A 16,937-nucleotide genomic window follows, 5' to 3' on the forward strand; every position below is an offset into this window, starting at 1 on the left:
AGGAAGTAAACAAACTGCTTAAAATGTCAAAAGTAGGGAACAGTCACTGCCTTGCTGGCGCAAATGACCAGCCAGGGGACTATCTGACATTCTACGGATAAAAGCATCATTAGCAAGCCCAATGGAGAGAGGAGAAAAAAAAACTCCTCAATATGACATTCATTAAGGCTATGATAATGCATTTACTGCTCAGATGGAAATGAGGGTTATTCTGCACAAAAAAATGGAAAATTGGCAGGAAGGATTTGTTCCCTAAAGGGCAAAAATATCACAGGAGAGGCACTTCCTGACGAAGAAGTGATAGGTTGAAGCTTTTCACTTACCTGCTGTAGAAATCATCTCTGTAGTAGTCGTAGTCAAACTCATAGCCACTGGGGACAAAAATAAAACGAGCATTGTTTTCATTGTGTTCTGTGCATACTTTAGGAACAAGAAAAAAAACATAAAAAAGGAGGTAAAATCTGGAACATTGGCATTTAGGCTGAATAATGTATTCAGTGGTGTTTTTAAAGGAAGAGGCTGACATTTTGGAAAAATATAATCGTCTTGTTAAAGGTTTTATTAGAGAAGACTCTTGGTTTGGGTATACATGAGGTCTACTGTCACTCAAAAGGGTTTTAAAAGCATATGTTACTTTATTCATGTAGACCAGTTCTTTTGTGATTATGATTAACATAGCTGTCAGGAGCATTAATAATATTTGAAAAACATGTTTTTTTTGTTGAGAATTCAGTGCGGAAGACTCTTGGTCACTGAGGTGACAAAGAACCTAATGGTCACAAAGACACAGCTCCAGTTTTAACTTGTGGAATGATCAAGAATGTGGCCAGACTGACACAGCTTGAGCTTAACAGAAATACAGCCAAGAGATTGTCAGATTGTGAGAAATAAAGTTCTAGACTGAACTCCAAACATCATTCTAGGAGAAAAACAAACAAAACTCACCAAATGGCCAACACCATTTCTACTGTGAAGCATGGTGGTGGCAGCATTATGCTGAGATTGTGTGGGGGTCTTATACCAGAAACTGATAAACCAGTCTGCATACCAGGCAAGATGACAGCAGCCATATATATTACATATATATAGAGAGAGATATAATCTGTTTTACAGTGCTCTGGACCTCCGGCGAAGACCATATTTCAACACAGAAATGACCTGAGGCAAACATTCAAAATATCAGAGGGAGGCTTCAGGAGCCGCCTGTAAATGTCTTTTAGTGGCGCAGCCAGAGCTCGGACTTAAATCAGACATCTGTGTGCTGAGGCTGTCCATCCAACCTGACTGAAGTCGAGAAAATATACACAGACAAATTGTAGAAAATACCCCGAAACAGGCCTGCCACCCAAGAAACATACCACACCAAGAAACGCTTGAGGCTGTGATTGCTGCCAAAAGTACCTCAAATAACAACTAAGCCATTGCTGTGAATACTTATGTGACTATTTGAATTGTTTACATGAAAAAATCCAGATGTATCTGAAAATATATTTTCAGTTTGCCATAATGGGCTAGTTTGCACCGGATCCCAGAACTGACTGCTGTGTTGCTTAGTATTCATGATGCTGTTTGTTCACTAATGTTGTCTAACAAACCTCTGAGGCCTTCACTGCCCAACTGTCATACTGTTTGATATTTTAATTTGTTTATTCTTTTTTTTTTTTGGCTACTAATATATACCACAGTTTTCAAGTTTTTATTTCTATAGCTGCATTTGAAAATCCTGCATCCATTTCTTTCCATTTCACATTCCATGTTGATCACAAACAAACTGCAATAAAGTACGGTGAAACTTTTAGCTGTTATGTGACAAATTGTGGAAAAAAATTATGATGGTTGACATCAGAAATTTGCAAACATTCTTGTCAGACTATTTGCTTTTTCTCATTTTCAGAAGGTGATTAGACTATACTGATGTTTATTTAGACTGCAATTTAAATACTGATAAGTGCAAACATTTTGTTGCCTGCATTTGGAATAATATAGCATAATATAAGTAAAATATATAACTTTGCAGATACAATTAGCATTATTTAGCTTTGAGGGATTAATGTTAATGAACACAAACAAAAAAGTTTAATTTCTCTGAATTATTTCTTTGGTCTTTTTCTAGACTAATGTTCTGTTATTGTCCTATCTGCTTGATTTTACATTCAAACAGGATTTACAAAATATGAAAGCAACTTTTAATAATAACAGGAATGCGTCACAATCCAAGCCCCATCCTCAAAAGTTTTACCTCCATCCTGCAGTAAATTATTATCCATACTGTACTGTATTTTCATAGAAACACCAAAAAGTCCAAAAAGTTCCCTGTATCTTCTGCATTAATTAAGATAGATTGAGATAAGTCAACAAACTTGTGGCTTCATTCGACATTTCTACAATAAAAATGAAAAAGACAAAATCATTACTAAAAAGCTACAACAAAAGATGAGTTGTATTTTTGCTTTTTGCACATAAATAGAAGGGAAGAAACACAGAGAACATTAAAAAGCACCAGCATAGACTTTCCCATCTTCTCCTTTTTGACTGCAGACAATGAGAAGACCATCCAAGTGGACAACCAAAAAATATGAAATGAAACACTGAAATAATATAAACTCATCACACACACCTGTAAATGGATGAGAGAGGTCTCTTGGAGAGCATCTTCGGTCTGTATGGTTTTGGTTCTCCTGCCATGTTGATATCTGGAAGTGAACACATGGTTAACATTTATTGGAATGCCGCCCTATAATTCAGACAGTCATCAGCAGGCATGCCATATCGACTTTAGGTTTTTAATGATTAATCTTAATCTTAGTTTTTTTTCAGCAAAACAGAACCACTGTATAATGCTACCATGCTTTATATGCTTAATGATGGTATTAGTCTGAAAATCCTTACATTTACATTCTCTAATTCAAAGAATGTAAACCATTAAAAACACTCACAGCAACTTTCAGCTTCCAAAAATGCAAATTTTGCTACCAGAGATTCTTCCTTAGTCTGACCCTCTGAGGTTATGATAATGTAAAGCTTGTTTAGTTTACGAGTTTATGACATAAATAAGTGTTGGTGGTTCTTCTTACACATCCTTTCCCATTTTGTTTCATTTAGGGGCTGTAATGCCAGTCAGACGTTTGAACCTTGGACATTTTTAGGTGATCTAACATGACGATAATCTCAAATTCACATTCAGATTGAGGAGGCATAATATGGACTAGCGTTATGTTTCTGTAAAGTCCCAACCTCGACTGAGCTTAAAAGTCTCTGCTTGTAATAGCGTGTCTCAACATTAATTTTGAGCTTTTCCATGTAGGCAAAAGTAAAATAAAAAACCCCTCAAAATTAAAATAATCATCTGTGGGAGAATAAAAATAAAAAATAAACAGGAAAAAAGACACAGGAAGACATGCAAGCAATTGAAAATTCAAATCAGTAATATTCAAACTGGGAATCTGGAGAAACCAGTCAGGTAGAACAGGAAAATGTTTGGAATACAAACAAAAACCCACAAAAACCTCCAGCTGACATACAGGACTATCTGGAAAAAAGCAGCGCGACTCTTTCAAGGAGACAGTAGAAGATAAACGAGAGCAACACATGATCCAGACCAATGGTATTGCTAAGCTGGTGCTACAAAACATTCTGCTTCCAATATGCTGAGTGATAGTGACAAACCTAAAAGCCAGATTAGACCAAAACTGAACTTCCTTGGCATAACAGTTTGATTACTGATGTTTTGGGAATGTGGAGCTTAAAAAAACTAGTGTGGCAAAATGAATTCAGCACGTTGGAAAACTTGCATTCATCCTCCTCAAAGTGGCGAATAAGACGTACTTGAACGCTTCAAAATGACAATTATTCCAAACACAACCCAGAGATGACCTCTTATTGGCTACAGCAGGAAGATGAGAAGGTTCTGGGGAGGTCATCTCAGACTTATGATATGGCTGAGCCACTTTAGAGAGAATAAACTCAAGGACTTACAGGAACTGGGGGCTTTTTGCCAAGAATAATGGGCAGCTTTACTGTCTGAGAAGATTAAATTCCTCACATCGACATCCAGCTCTTGATGTTAAAAATCACAACAGTCGTTTGCTGAAAGAGCTCAAATGAATTATTGCAATCCTAAAATTGTCATGTCTGTGACGATTGTTGGGGAACCATTGATTGGAATTATACCTTACAATTACTGAAGACAAATGCTTGAAAAAATGCATGAACAGATTGTCAAGCACTTTAAAACCTGCATAACTTAATGTATTGAAAATAAATTATGTTTTATTTCTTTTAGATTTTCCTGTAAGTGCTATAAATCTGACAGTTAGTCAGTGTGGAGCATATTATAGCAAAGAAATAGGAAATGAAATAATGAAATGGCAGCATAGAGAAATGTTTCTAGGTGAGTTGATATTTTAAACATATAAAATTATTTAAAGTGTAACTAACCCCCAAATCAAATTTTTTGCACATAAACTGTTTGAATTTTGACATTATTGTGTAAATTTGTTTAATTCTGCATTATTTTCCCTAAAACCGTCTCAGTGCTGCTCTCCTTAGAACAAACGATGCCTAATCAGTTGATTCCTTCAAATGGTACAGATTTACTTCAGTCCCAAGTTCAGGTATAAAACCAAACCACTCAGACTCACAGTTTTTTGATAAAAAGTCTCTAAAGATGTCTGGAAAGTATAGGTGCTTCTCTCATCCTGGGCGCATCAGTTTGTGGCCGTACGGTTTAAGTTATGCAAAAGGACAATGATTGAAGCGCACCGGCTGGTCCACATCCAAATCGTTTGGCATAATGCAGGCGTAGTCAAAGTCTGGATGTAAAAACTGATTGAAATGCTGTAGGCTGACCTTGAACATGTCATTAATGCTAAAAAAAGAACCCTTTTGCATTTCAAATTTCTTTAAAGTATAATTGAATGTTTTCAGCAAGTACTCTCTGTTTTATATTAAATTCAGAAATGCTATTTTGAATTTATATAGTTTTAACTTGCTTGAATAACAACTCAGATCCTGAACGTTTTCTGTTTACAAAGTTGTTAAAAAGATGTATTGTCACAACAGGAAAGAAGCAAAACTTTGAGATGACAGTGAATTTCATTAGTGGAAAGAACCAGATTATGCAAGACAGAAAGAAGGCTCAAAGTCAGTGTTAGGTCAGAGCGTGAAAAAAACCCAACAAAGAAATCTCCTTTAAGTGCATTAGTGAGAGTACTGGGACTGATCTGTACGCTGCTCACGGCTCCCATCATGACTGACATCTCCTCTCTACCTGCCAAGAACTGTGCTGCATTAAAGCCGGCGCGTATCATTGCATTCAGTCTGTCAAGCTTGCTGTCAGCGCCTCTGCTCAAAATCAGCTCAATGTTCCCTGAGTGCTGCTCAAGGACATATACAAAAACACAAACAACCTTTTTAAAAAACTCACTGATGATAAAACATCTGCAGCTCCAGGGATTTGGCTGTAGAAACATGTCACAATGGGGTCTGAAGTTAAGTTAGTGTATCTGAAGGTGAAGCAAGTGCAAGAGATGATGATAAGTCCTCAGCTGCAATGTTAACATTCTGAACTTATGAATTGGAAAGATTCTTAGATACGTTTCCATTTTCCTGCGGTGCTTCTTTTCTTTCAGGCTCACATCAAAACAACGTCTAGATTTTTCCAAACACTTTCCGTAGACTCGTCACAGTGCATCCCTCCTCATCTGCTCTCTTTCTTTAGATTGCCTTTATTTCCTCTTCCCATACCTAATGGACTAATGGAGTGGGAACGTATCGGCGGCACCGAGGTGCTTGGGGACAGCTGCTGTACCATTATCATTAGGACAGAGGAAGGCATGAGCAAGCTTCACATTGTTAGAGCGTCTTCTTCTCTACTTCCCCACTAGGATTATCAAAGAGCGAGCGGAGCACTAAAAAGCACTCTAAAACGACCTCCTCCGTCCCTCCACCCCCTAGCAGACACACACACACACACACACACACACACACACACACACACACACACACACACACACACACACACACACACACACACACACACACACAGAGCCTCTGATTAATTACAGTCATTATTCTAATCATATACAAAAGTGGCATGAATATGGGTGTGTGTGCTTGCAGACAGACTTGTTTGCCCGAGCATCCATAAAAGTTGAGACTGGATGAAGAGCACAATGAGACTGTGTTGCTAAGCAATAGCCACTTAGGACTTGATGGATACTATAAAGTATGAGCAGCATCACACTGAGGGGGGAATTAACAGGTTATTTATGATTGAACCACTATGAACAGGTTGGCTGCAACTGGAGCCAACAGCTACCAACTCAAGGTGTGACAGTGATTGACTATTAAGGGCTTCTCTTGATTAGGACAAATTGATGGAAAAACAGATTTAAGGAATCACTTTTAGACTCTGATATCAGAAACACAAAACAGCAGAATGTTAGTCCCTTTAAGATTTAAGAAATTATTCATTCAAACTGGAAAAGATTGTGACACCCATTAAACAGAAATCTTTCTTGTGAAATGTTCACACAACAAAGTCTACTATTACTTTTTATGTATCTTGGGAAGACAAGGTAATTAAATTGTACTTCATAAAAAAAATACCCAGAGAGAACCCACACACTTTATCCAGAAAGACTAGGGTGGGACTTGAGCCCACCCTAGTCCTTCCTGTTGCAAGGCAATACCACTACCAGCTGTTCACCACGCAGCCCGTCTTATTCCAGTTAGCTGAAACAATTTGACTGGGGCACTTCAGCTAATCGCTAAAAGTGAGAAAAATGTGCTAAAATCCTCAGTTAAATCTGTTAGGTGTTTAAAGAGTTTCTTGCTTTTCAGCCATTTAAAGGTCATCAAACAATAACTGTGGAGGATAAAATATGATTAAGAAAATAAGGACATCACTCAATCTGAATATCTTGCACAAAGGCTTGCAAAGACCAACTCAGAGCACCTGCAACACAGTAAGCTCTTTCAGATTTTAAGATCTGACCTACAGATTTTAGTACATGTTTTTCATACCAAGGATCAGGAGGACTTCAAAAATATTTACAAGACACGCTGTGAGAGCTCGCTTCTCCACAGGCTGCTGTGAGAACTAAGCTCTTTATCTTTTGTCTCTTGCAGCTGCAGACTGAGCTCAGACAGATGACCTACAGAGAGGCAAAGCAGAGAAAGCTTATTCCACACAGTGTCCATAGGCATGATGAAATATTTTACAAATACCAAAAAGTTCAACAGTTATGAGACTTTAGCAAGATACAAAACATTCAATTTAAACCTCAGTAAAATTAAGAATTGGGCTTTGCTTCAGCTCAGTTTTTCCATTTCTGAGCTGTTTTTTATTCAGTCTTTGGTGAATTTGATGGTCATTTTTTGTTTTTTTGTGGTTGTTGTTATGTTTTAGGGTTCAGTTCTGATCCATTTTTTAAAAATACGGTCTCTCATAATCCTAAAGCACATGTTAGAACAGTTCAAATATGTAAAGATGATCAGTCTCTTTCTTACTGCAGAGTCACATCCTGTCAGATAATATAACAAGAAGGGATGTTGCCGATTCCATTGTGACATTTTAAGGTCTATTAAAATTTCCTAATGTCCGGGTTAACCTGCTTGGAAAGCCAGACCAGATTATATTAGTAGTTGCTGTCAATATCCTCCACTTGTAGACTCTTAAATTACTTTTAAACATCTTCAAATCTTTTACCAGGCTTGACTGAGTTTGGTAAAAATCAGTTGATTTTACAAATTGAGGAGCACAGCAAACTAAACATCTCACATGTAGAAACCAAAGCTACACGCCTGGTGTAATTTAAGAGAGTCTGCAAGGTTGAAGTGCCTGCCGTTCACAGACATGGAGGGCTGTATTCAGGTCTTAAATCTCCTTCCTTCGGGTCATGGTATTGTCAATCATTTTAATGAGACCAACTAGTTCAGAATGAGTTTTCCTTTCACTCATGTGCTTCCTCGTTTATTCCTTATTGTTTGATTCTTGTACAGAAAATGACAGGATTTCCAATAGAGATGACAGAGTTTTTTACATCAGAGACAGAAGCTTAAAACCTTCATTAGACTCTATAAACCTCATTTATAAAAACGAACACAAGGCGATCCCATTTTTTTCTACATGAAACTTTAAATAGAGAAGTAAAAGGACAGAAGGCTTGGATGAAAAACACAATGCACTTAATATTTAATTGAAGATGATGTGTTCTCTTGTTGGTCTCACTATAATGAGGGATTATGTCCAAATGTAAAGCTGCTAAAATAATTTAAAAAAATTAAAAAATCATCCTTCAGCTGTACAAAATGTCTTTGGCTATTGATTAGCAGTAATTCTTTTTCCATAAACGTACAATTGTTTTGTTTTTCAATCCAGGCTTTCTGAAAGTATAAAACCTTTTACTATACTACATGCTGTGCAGGAAACGTTGACATTCTCCAAGTCTACTTTTCTACTAGCAGGGATAATTGAAGGTCACTTTTACTTATTTACCTCAGATTTTGTTTATCTTGGTTCTTTTTTTCTGCTCATTTCTATTAACATCCATTTCAATTCTGAGTATTTCCTTCATAAACTCTCAAATGTTTTTAAAAGAATAGCAAGAATTACTGACAAATAGAGCTACAATAAGGTACTGGGTTCATGGAGTTTAAATCTTTTGGTACTCTGACGTCCTCCCAGTCCAAAAACATTGACTGTAGTTTGTCCTGAGTGTGTGTGTGCGTGTGTGTGCGCGTGTGTGTGTGTGTGTATGGTTGGATATAATCGCCAGCCTTCCCTGGAATCAAGAACAAGTGGATATACATAAAGAACTGAAGAGAAGTAACTAAGGGGCCATTTAGCCTAACTCTGGCATTAACATCTTTTGTATCAATGTCAGTTATTTTTTTCTCTCCTGTTGTAATTTCATGTACTGGTTTTAAAAAAAGTCCCATCTGTATTATCAATTTAGTTTCCTTTTCATTTTATTCTCAAATAGTATGTTTTTAAATGAGTCATGCTGTTTTTTTATAGGACTAGCTCCAGGTTTATGAGACCCCAGCGTAACTTTATCCGCCTCCAACAGAAAAGATGAATTTTTATCCGTCCGACCTGGATCCCTGAAGAAGACAGTCATCTCCACCTCAGGGCCTCTGACTCACTTAAGACTCATTTATGTTAATGAAGCCAAGCCTGTGAGTACATTGCTCTGTTAGTGAGGCCACAGAGTGGGTTACCCTACCCTAACCCTAAATATACACAAAAGTGTCAGAGGTTCAACGGTACACAAACTGTACAAAGACTGTTTAAAATGTTGTAACATTATAACCATAAACTTTTATGTAACTTCTTGGGATTTTATTTAAAAGACCAACACAAAGTAGTGCACGAATTTTTGAAGTTGGCCTTCAAATGTTTTGCAAATAAAAATCTGATAAGTTTGCTGTGCATTTGTATTGATCCCCCACTGAGGAAATATTTTTGTAGAACCACATTTTGTTTCAGCTAGAGACTGAATTTTTTAAAATAATTATTCTTCTTTCTTTTAAAATAGCTAAAGTCAGATTAAATGGAGACAATCCAAGAACTTCAATCTTCTAGATTTAGCTTCGAACTTTAATGAGTTAACATTCTAATAAATTAATCTGTCGCATGTTCACGGCACTGCTGGAAAGTGAAACCCCACCCTAATCTCATGACTTTTTCAAACTCTTTAAGCTTGGCACACGGTGTGCAGTTTCAAAACGCACACAGTATCAGAAAGTGCTGCACTAATAAAATCTTAATGTCATTAAATCTTAATGTTAACTCACACCAAGTGATTCTGGTTACAAGCCAGACTGCTGGACTTGTTGCTGCATCCCCACAGGATCCCAGTCCAACAATAAATAGACAACGGGTTGCAGCAATTGATGAGCTTTTTATTGGAGTCAAACGCTGAAAAAAGGGAGGAGGAGGACAGAAAAGAGACAGCTGAGAAAACTCATGAATGTGTAAGAAATGGAAGAATTAAACGTCACTCCCAGCAGCAGTCAGACTGCATGATGTTGCCAAAAAAATACCAGAGGCTGCTTCATGTGTATCGCAAGTCATCTTCAGAGGTGGGTACAATGAGTTGAGGCAACTTGAGTAACTAAAAACTGCTGCACCAAATTTATTTTAACTTCTCATTTTTGGAATAAAGCTTCTCTTACTAATGACCACTGATCTAAGCTCACAACCAGAAATAAACAATATTGGCCAAGATGTGAACGTGTTTTGCACCAAACATGTCTTTCAGCAGTTTGGTGGACTGAAGAAATACATCCACACAGCGTGATGCTGCCACCACCATGTTTCAGTGTAACGATGACATGTTCAGAATGGAGTGTTTCAATTTTTAGGTGGATGAGAATGTAAGTTTACAGTTGTGCCACAATCTTAGATGAAATTACGCACACATGGATGGTTTTTAATAAGGTGACTTCTGGAAGTGGGTTGGCGGCACTGGATTTTATTTAAAGGTATTAGAGTGAAGTGGCATAAAGGCAAACGCATACCACACTTTCCAGATTTTTATTAATAAAACAACTGGAAGACCATGAATCATTTCGCTACATAGAGGAGTCTAACACATGAAATACTAATAACAAAACAGTAGATGGAGGCTCAAGGGATACAAATAGCTTTTTTCCAAGACAATTTTTTTTTTTTGCATGAACTTTATGTTTATTTATTGTTGCTGGTTTTATTCTTTTATGTATTTTGTTGCAGCACAACATAAATTTATCCTGTGGGAGAAATAAAAAGAACCTTGAAGGCACTGCAGCTGTTTCTGTTGAGCCAAGCACGACTTCCAGAGAAGCTACTTTAACATCGATCATTAGACTTTAGGCCTTCTGCTGCTATTTTGTGTCGTTCTGCCAAAGTGATGCAGCGGTGCGCTGTCTAAACGTTTAACACATAAGCGACCTTGAGTGTTGTGGTAAATGCTGTTTGGGAAATAAAACAAGGGAAGCTGTTTTCCTTCCTCTTCTTTTGGCTGAACAGAATTTTTGGCAGAAAATGGATCGCTCCTCGCATAGAGGACGCTCCACCGCCTCGATGACACGCATCCTGAGAGCAGGTGAGCTGTGTTTGATTAAGAGATCATTCGGGGTACCCGCATGAATGCAAATGTGCACCTGAGAGACGCCCGGCATGACACCGCTCCACAGATTCCATCTACAGCCTGTAAATCCGGCAGCTGGGACTTGTACTAATCTCCCATCACGGTTCAAGGGCAGAGGTCTCTTTTATTGCACCTGTGAGTGTCGGCTCGCTCTGGGCTCAGAGACCGACGGCTCCGACCGAGGAGAAGCCACAGTGAGTAGGAGTGGCCTGCAGTTTTAGGTGTAATTTTATGTGTATTCAAGCTTGGGGACTTGCATATTTACTGTAGCTGTCAAAGCAAATCAGGATAAAATCAGAGTTTGACGTACACGTTACAATTAAACCATGAGTTAGGCGCACTTTCTCACATAAACAACATTTACATAGTCAATATATCAATTTGTCTACGCTTGTAAGGTTCTTGAGTGAACTAAAAGATAATTTGAAACAAAATTAGCATTTTTCTTTAAACTAAAACTAGGATAAATACCCCAGGCAAACCAATTTGCCGCTCTGCAGCCCATTTGAGGTAGAATTTACCGAGCTAAAATCTAAATGCAGAGCTGAGCTCTGAGAGTTTTTTTTTTTTTTAAGCAAGTAGGGCTGTGTTTCTGCTCACTCATCAGTCAGGCACAGGATATATCCTTAGACATGCTATACAGCACACTTCCATATAAATACTGCAGTTACTTTCCCTTACCTTGGCTGCATCATATTTTAATACAGCTGAATTTGTAAGCAGTCGGTTTTTTTGTTTGCTTGTTTTTTAATGGCACAGATTAGCAGTTCTTTCCAAAACCATAAATTAATTGAGATTTAAGCTTGAAAGGTTTCAGTTTCTGGAAAAAAAACTCAATCTGATTAGTTTTCTTCAACGCATCAAGGGATGAATTATCCTAAGCAAGACCAGAAACTGCTTTTTGTTAATTTCCAAATGGTTTTTTGACATCAAAACAGTCGAGACTCTCATTTTCCCTCAATATGCTTCATAAAGAAAAAGGAAATAAATCCATACAAATTACTTTGTTAGTTAATTAGTTACTGTATCTCTGGCTATAAAATATTTTTAAAATGTTCTATCATCTTTGCAACCAACATTATGCTCTATGAGACTGAGCTTCTTTTTTTTATACCATTTTTGTGCAGCAGTGACCTTCCTTTATGCCTTTTGAGTTTTCATCCATCCATTTTCTTTACACCCTTGTCCCTTAGTGGGGTTAGGAGGGGTGCTGGTGCCCATCTCCAGCTAACGTTCCAGGCGAGAGGCGGGGTCACCCTGGACAGGTCGCCAGTCTGTCACAGGGCAACACAAACAGGACAAACAACCATGCACACACACACACACACACACACACACACCTAGGGACAATTTGGAGAGGCCAATTAACCTGACAGTCATGTTTTTGGACTGTAGGAAAAAACCCACACATGCACAGGGAGAACATGCAAACTCCATGCAGAAAGACCGGGGCCGGAAATCGAACCCAGAACCTTCTTGCTGCAAGGCAACAGCTCTACCAACTGCTCCACTGTGTAGCCTGCTGCCTTTTTGAGATTTTCTAAGGTAATTTTGATGTATGGAAAGTCGAAGTTTCAACACCAAAGAAAACTCAACACTCTGCACAGGTGGAATCTGATGACAGCACTCAAACCTTACTGATTGACTGGAATCGACTTGTTGTTTTCGGCTTTCAGTCGTTTCAGGTGGATATTCTTAAAAAAAAAAAAAAACAGACTTACAGAACAAATACATCCATACTACCTTATAACACGAGTATTTTTGATTTTTTTAATTAACCCAATATAAGTATACCGTATTTTCCGCACTATAAGGCGCACCGGATTATAAGGCGCACCTTCAATGAATGGTCTATTTTAAAACTTTTTTCATATACAAGGCGCACCGCATTATAAGGCGCATAGAATAGACGCCTCAGTTTGGGTTGCCGATTTGTTCCGTACTCTATTATTACACATCCACATGTGTAAAGAAGTGGTCCCCAGGTACTTTATATAGTAGGCTGCCCCAGTCGTTGTTTCACTCACGGTGTTGGTGTTGCGATATTGTGCCCAACTGCTTTCTGGGTAACACAGACCAACCGACACGCTGCCGCCGCAGTCTCTGTCTCTCTTCCCTCCGCCCCCCGGCTTTAAATGTATTATCAAACTTTATTAACAAACCAGCGTTCTGACAGCTATCCCAGCCTGCACTGCGCACTTCTTCTTCTACGGGGGAAAATGAAGTCGGCGGCTGCTTACCGTAGTTGCTAGCTAGACCTGTTGTGGCTCAATATTGGTCCATATATAAGGCGCACCAAATTATAAGGCGTACTGTCGGCTTTTGAGGAAATTTAAGGTTTTTAGGTGCGCCTTATAGTGCGGAAAATACGGTATTGTCATAACTTGAAGATTCAGATGATTTAAACTTTCATATTTCCTACAGCTGCTAAGGGATTTCCATCTTTTTTCCATTTTGGCATATTTTTATTATGATGCAAGAACTTGGCTTTTATGTGCATTGCTGTGAAACACATGGGGCCGGTCCGGTACTTCCACCTGTCCACAGGCTCATTAATCTCTGCAAGCAGCTGGAAAACAAACTGCCAGCTGCTTGAAACCACTTGCACATCTGCTCCAAAAAGTCAGCTGTCTCCCTCGTGAGGTGACTGAAACATGGATCTTTAAAAAATATCTTTGGAGTGCAACATCATCCATGTTCCATACAGCCAGCGTTCCTGCACATGTTTTATTCCAAACTTCTCAGACTCAAATTTACAGAGTTCTCAGTCCTCATCATCCATGAGTTATGAATTTGTGGAAGATATTTCTGTAGGACCAGGCTTTAAATACAGAACCTCTACAAACCGGAGAAAGATGGAAAGAAGGAAGGATCCTATTTGACCTAAATATACCTAAAAGTCATTGTTTTACAGATTGCTTAGAAATTATGTGAATTATTAACATGCACTTCAATGGCAATACGTCTTAGTTAAGAGAAGTCTTGTTCAACATTTGGATCTCAAACCCATCAGAGCTGAAGTTTCCAAATAACATATGCAACTCCATGGACAAATGTCCCTTCAGCAATCAATATTCAATTTGATAAGTAGCATGAGCCTTGCTCACAAAACTTCAGTAAAGTCAAATATTTTATTTCTAAAGGACTAGTTAAGCAATTTGAGGAAATTCAAAGTATTTTTTTAAACAGCTTCAGCAGAATCCCTAGTCGTGCCTATCACCACTTTAGGCAAGTTACTGAAAAAGAATAACAAACTTTGCTGCAGATCAAAAAGACTTTTTGAATTGCTGGATCTCTTTGTATACAGAGACGTTTAGTTACTGAAAAACAAACCAGACAAGTTCAAGAGTGCTGAAATCTGGTGAGGCTTGTTTTGATTAAAGTTAGATGTTTCTTAGCATTACAGTTTTCAATTGCACCGACTATAAGCCCAGGATTTTTTGTTGTTAGTTCTATTATGTAAATGTCAACCAACATTTTAAGGAACATTTTTGGGCTGTAAATAAAAAAAGAAAAAATCTTTGATGGCTAATAACTAACCTGTGAGAACAACAACAGCTTTGGTAACAGCTTTAATGTCATTAGATTCTCCCTGCACTTGTCAAACTCATAAGATCTTTAAAATAAACAAGATAGTTTTATGAAGATGTGAATCTGCTGTTACTTTCAACAGGCTTCATGATCATGTAGGATCATGATCAGCTCATAGAAACTGTAGATAGACAAGCTTACTGCCTTCTGAAAAACACCATTTTGGTTTTCAAAGCAACCTAAAAAAGTAGTGCATTTTATCTGGTCTTTATAAACTAAAAGAATTTTGTGAATAGCATTTAAGTAGAAGAAAATTGAGATATTGTTTTCATTTTTCACAAATAAAAATGTCAAAGATGCATTTTGTTCAGTTCACTTTACTCTGATATCTCTAAATAAAACCAATCTTTAGTAAACATAGTCCACCTGTATTTTATTGAACTTACATTCTCCAAAGGCCTCATAACAAAACAAACTGTCTGGCGTAGCTAACACCTTGAACTCCCAACAGTGAAACATGGTGTGGCTGCACCATGCTGTGGGAATACTTCTTTTTTTTCAACAGGAACAAGGAAACACATCAAGGAAGAAACTTTACTGAGTTGTAGTTTCACCTTCCAGCGGGACAACAATCCTAAACATACAGCCAGAGCTGCAGAGGAACGGCTTAGATCAAAGTCTCCTTTTGTGGCAGAAGAAGCCAATCCGCGAAAATCCAATGGAAAACATGCTGTGAAACTTTAAATTGTTGTTGGCAGACTCTCCATCTCATCTAAGTAAGTTTGAGCTTTGATAAAGAATACGATTTCAGTCTGTATATGTGCACAGCTTGTAGAAATGTACCTTGGATGCCAGTTCCTTTAGATGCTTATTTGCAAAACATATTAAAATGTATACATTTTCGACACTTCACAATTACTGTATCCTTTGTGTTGGTCTATCAAATAAAATACATCACATAATTTTGCATGGCACTGCACTGTTGAGCTGAGAGCCTTCAATCTGCAATAAATAACCAAAGTGTGATTAAAATCTGAAACAAACAGGAGGCCTTCTCCTGTACCAATTACAACAGAGCATTCTGCATTGTAATTATGGTACATCCACCTATATCTATTTTATGAATAAGTGATTACTATGTACAAAATGTATGCGCAGTGCATGTAAAAATACAGCACCCTGTCCCTGCTTATATTAGGCCAGAGTCCAGGTACACCCTGAATAGCCTGACGGTTGAAAGCAGGGCACATGAGATTCATTAATACTATGCATTATTCATTTAATCAAAGCTATATTACCCATGCAAAAAGTGTCTGTCAGCACTGGCACGCACAGGAGCATACACACACACCTGGAGCTGCCATGTGCATCCAACGCTCTGAACAACTCCCCCTTCCTGAAAGGGTGACAACCTGAATGCTCATTTCACTCACAGAACAAGCAGATTAAGGCTGCAGTCAGCAAACACGCTACAATACAGGCAGCAGTCTCACTGACTATCAACACAACATCTGTGTTCACAGGAAAGGAAAGCATGTGGGTTTTCTGTGTTGATGCAAGACTTGCATCATTTGCTTGTTCTTCTTGTCACAAAAGAATAAAGAGTTCTGAATAACTGAAAACAAACCCAAAAAAATGTTTTGGCCTGTTAAAATAACAATATTAGACTTAAAGGCAGAGCTCCGGCTCTTCAATCCGGAGATTATTATCAGAATTAGAAGAAAATCCAACATAAACAAACGTAAAACGTGGTTAATTAACTTTTGATCTATTTTCTAAAACTTAAGAATTGAGCCAGAAAACAAAAACGTACCAACATAAACTTGAGCGACCTTAAATTCACTAATTAGAAACAACAACTCACATCTCTGGTTGCGACGCCTGCCTTTGTACATGGTCATGTCGAAAACCCCGAAGCTTCTGCGCTGCAGCCGAGCCGCTTTCTCTGTCTGCGGACTGTCTGCTGGCGGCGGAACAACAGAACCTCCAGACCCCCACAGAGCCGCTGCGGACCGAACCATCTGCCCGCCTGTTCCGGGGGGGAGGGGAGGAGGCGGAGCGCTGAGTACAGCAGCCCAAAGTTCAACTGAAACCGCCTTTTACTCTTCCTGGTTGGCTGAAGAACCGATAGTGTTTTTTTAAATATATTATTATTATTATTATTATTATTATTATTATTATTATTATTATTATTATTATTATTATTATTATTGTTGTTGTTGTTCTGTTAGTTGTACAGGGGTTTTGTGAAGACTGTGAAACACTGTA

At 38.1% G+C, this 16,937-nt stretch overlaps 1 protein-coding gene across 5 annotated transcripts in view; it reads right to left on the minus strand.

Annotated features, from left to right (window-relative positions):
- The window catches only part of LOC103479799 (RNA-binding Raly-like protein), a 63,422-nt gene that overhangs the window by 5,270 nt on the left and 41,215 nt on the right, over window positions 1–16,937 (minus strand). For 4 of the 5 annotated variants that reach the window (XM_008434458.3, XM_008434459.3, XM_008434457.3 and 1 more), the window contains exons 3-4: window positions 2,618–2,693; window positions 324–371 (exon numbers count right to left, since the gene is read on the minus strand). In XM_008434458.3, the coding sequence (XP_008432680.2) occupies window positions 324–371; window positions 2,618–2,693 (124 nt within the window). Of the gene's footprint in view, window positions 1–323; window positions 372–2,617; window positions 2,694–16,533; window positions 16,691–16,937 lie in introns of those variants that run through there. The other variant, XM_081598366.1, reaches the window with a different exon arrangement.

The sequence above is a fragment of the Poecilia reticulata genome, chromosome 17 (assembly GCF_904066995.2).
Source record: "Poecilia reticulata chromosome 17, P_reticulata-male-v2, whole genome shotgun sequence".
Taxonomy (NCBI): Eukaryota; Metazoa; Chordata; class Actinopteri; order Cyprinodontiformes; family Poeciliidae; genus Poecilia; species Poecilia reticulata.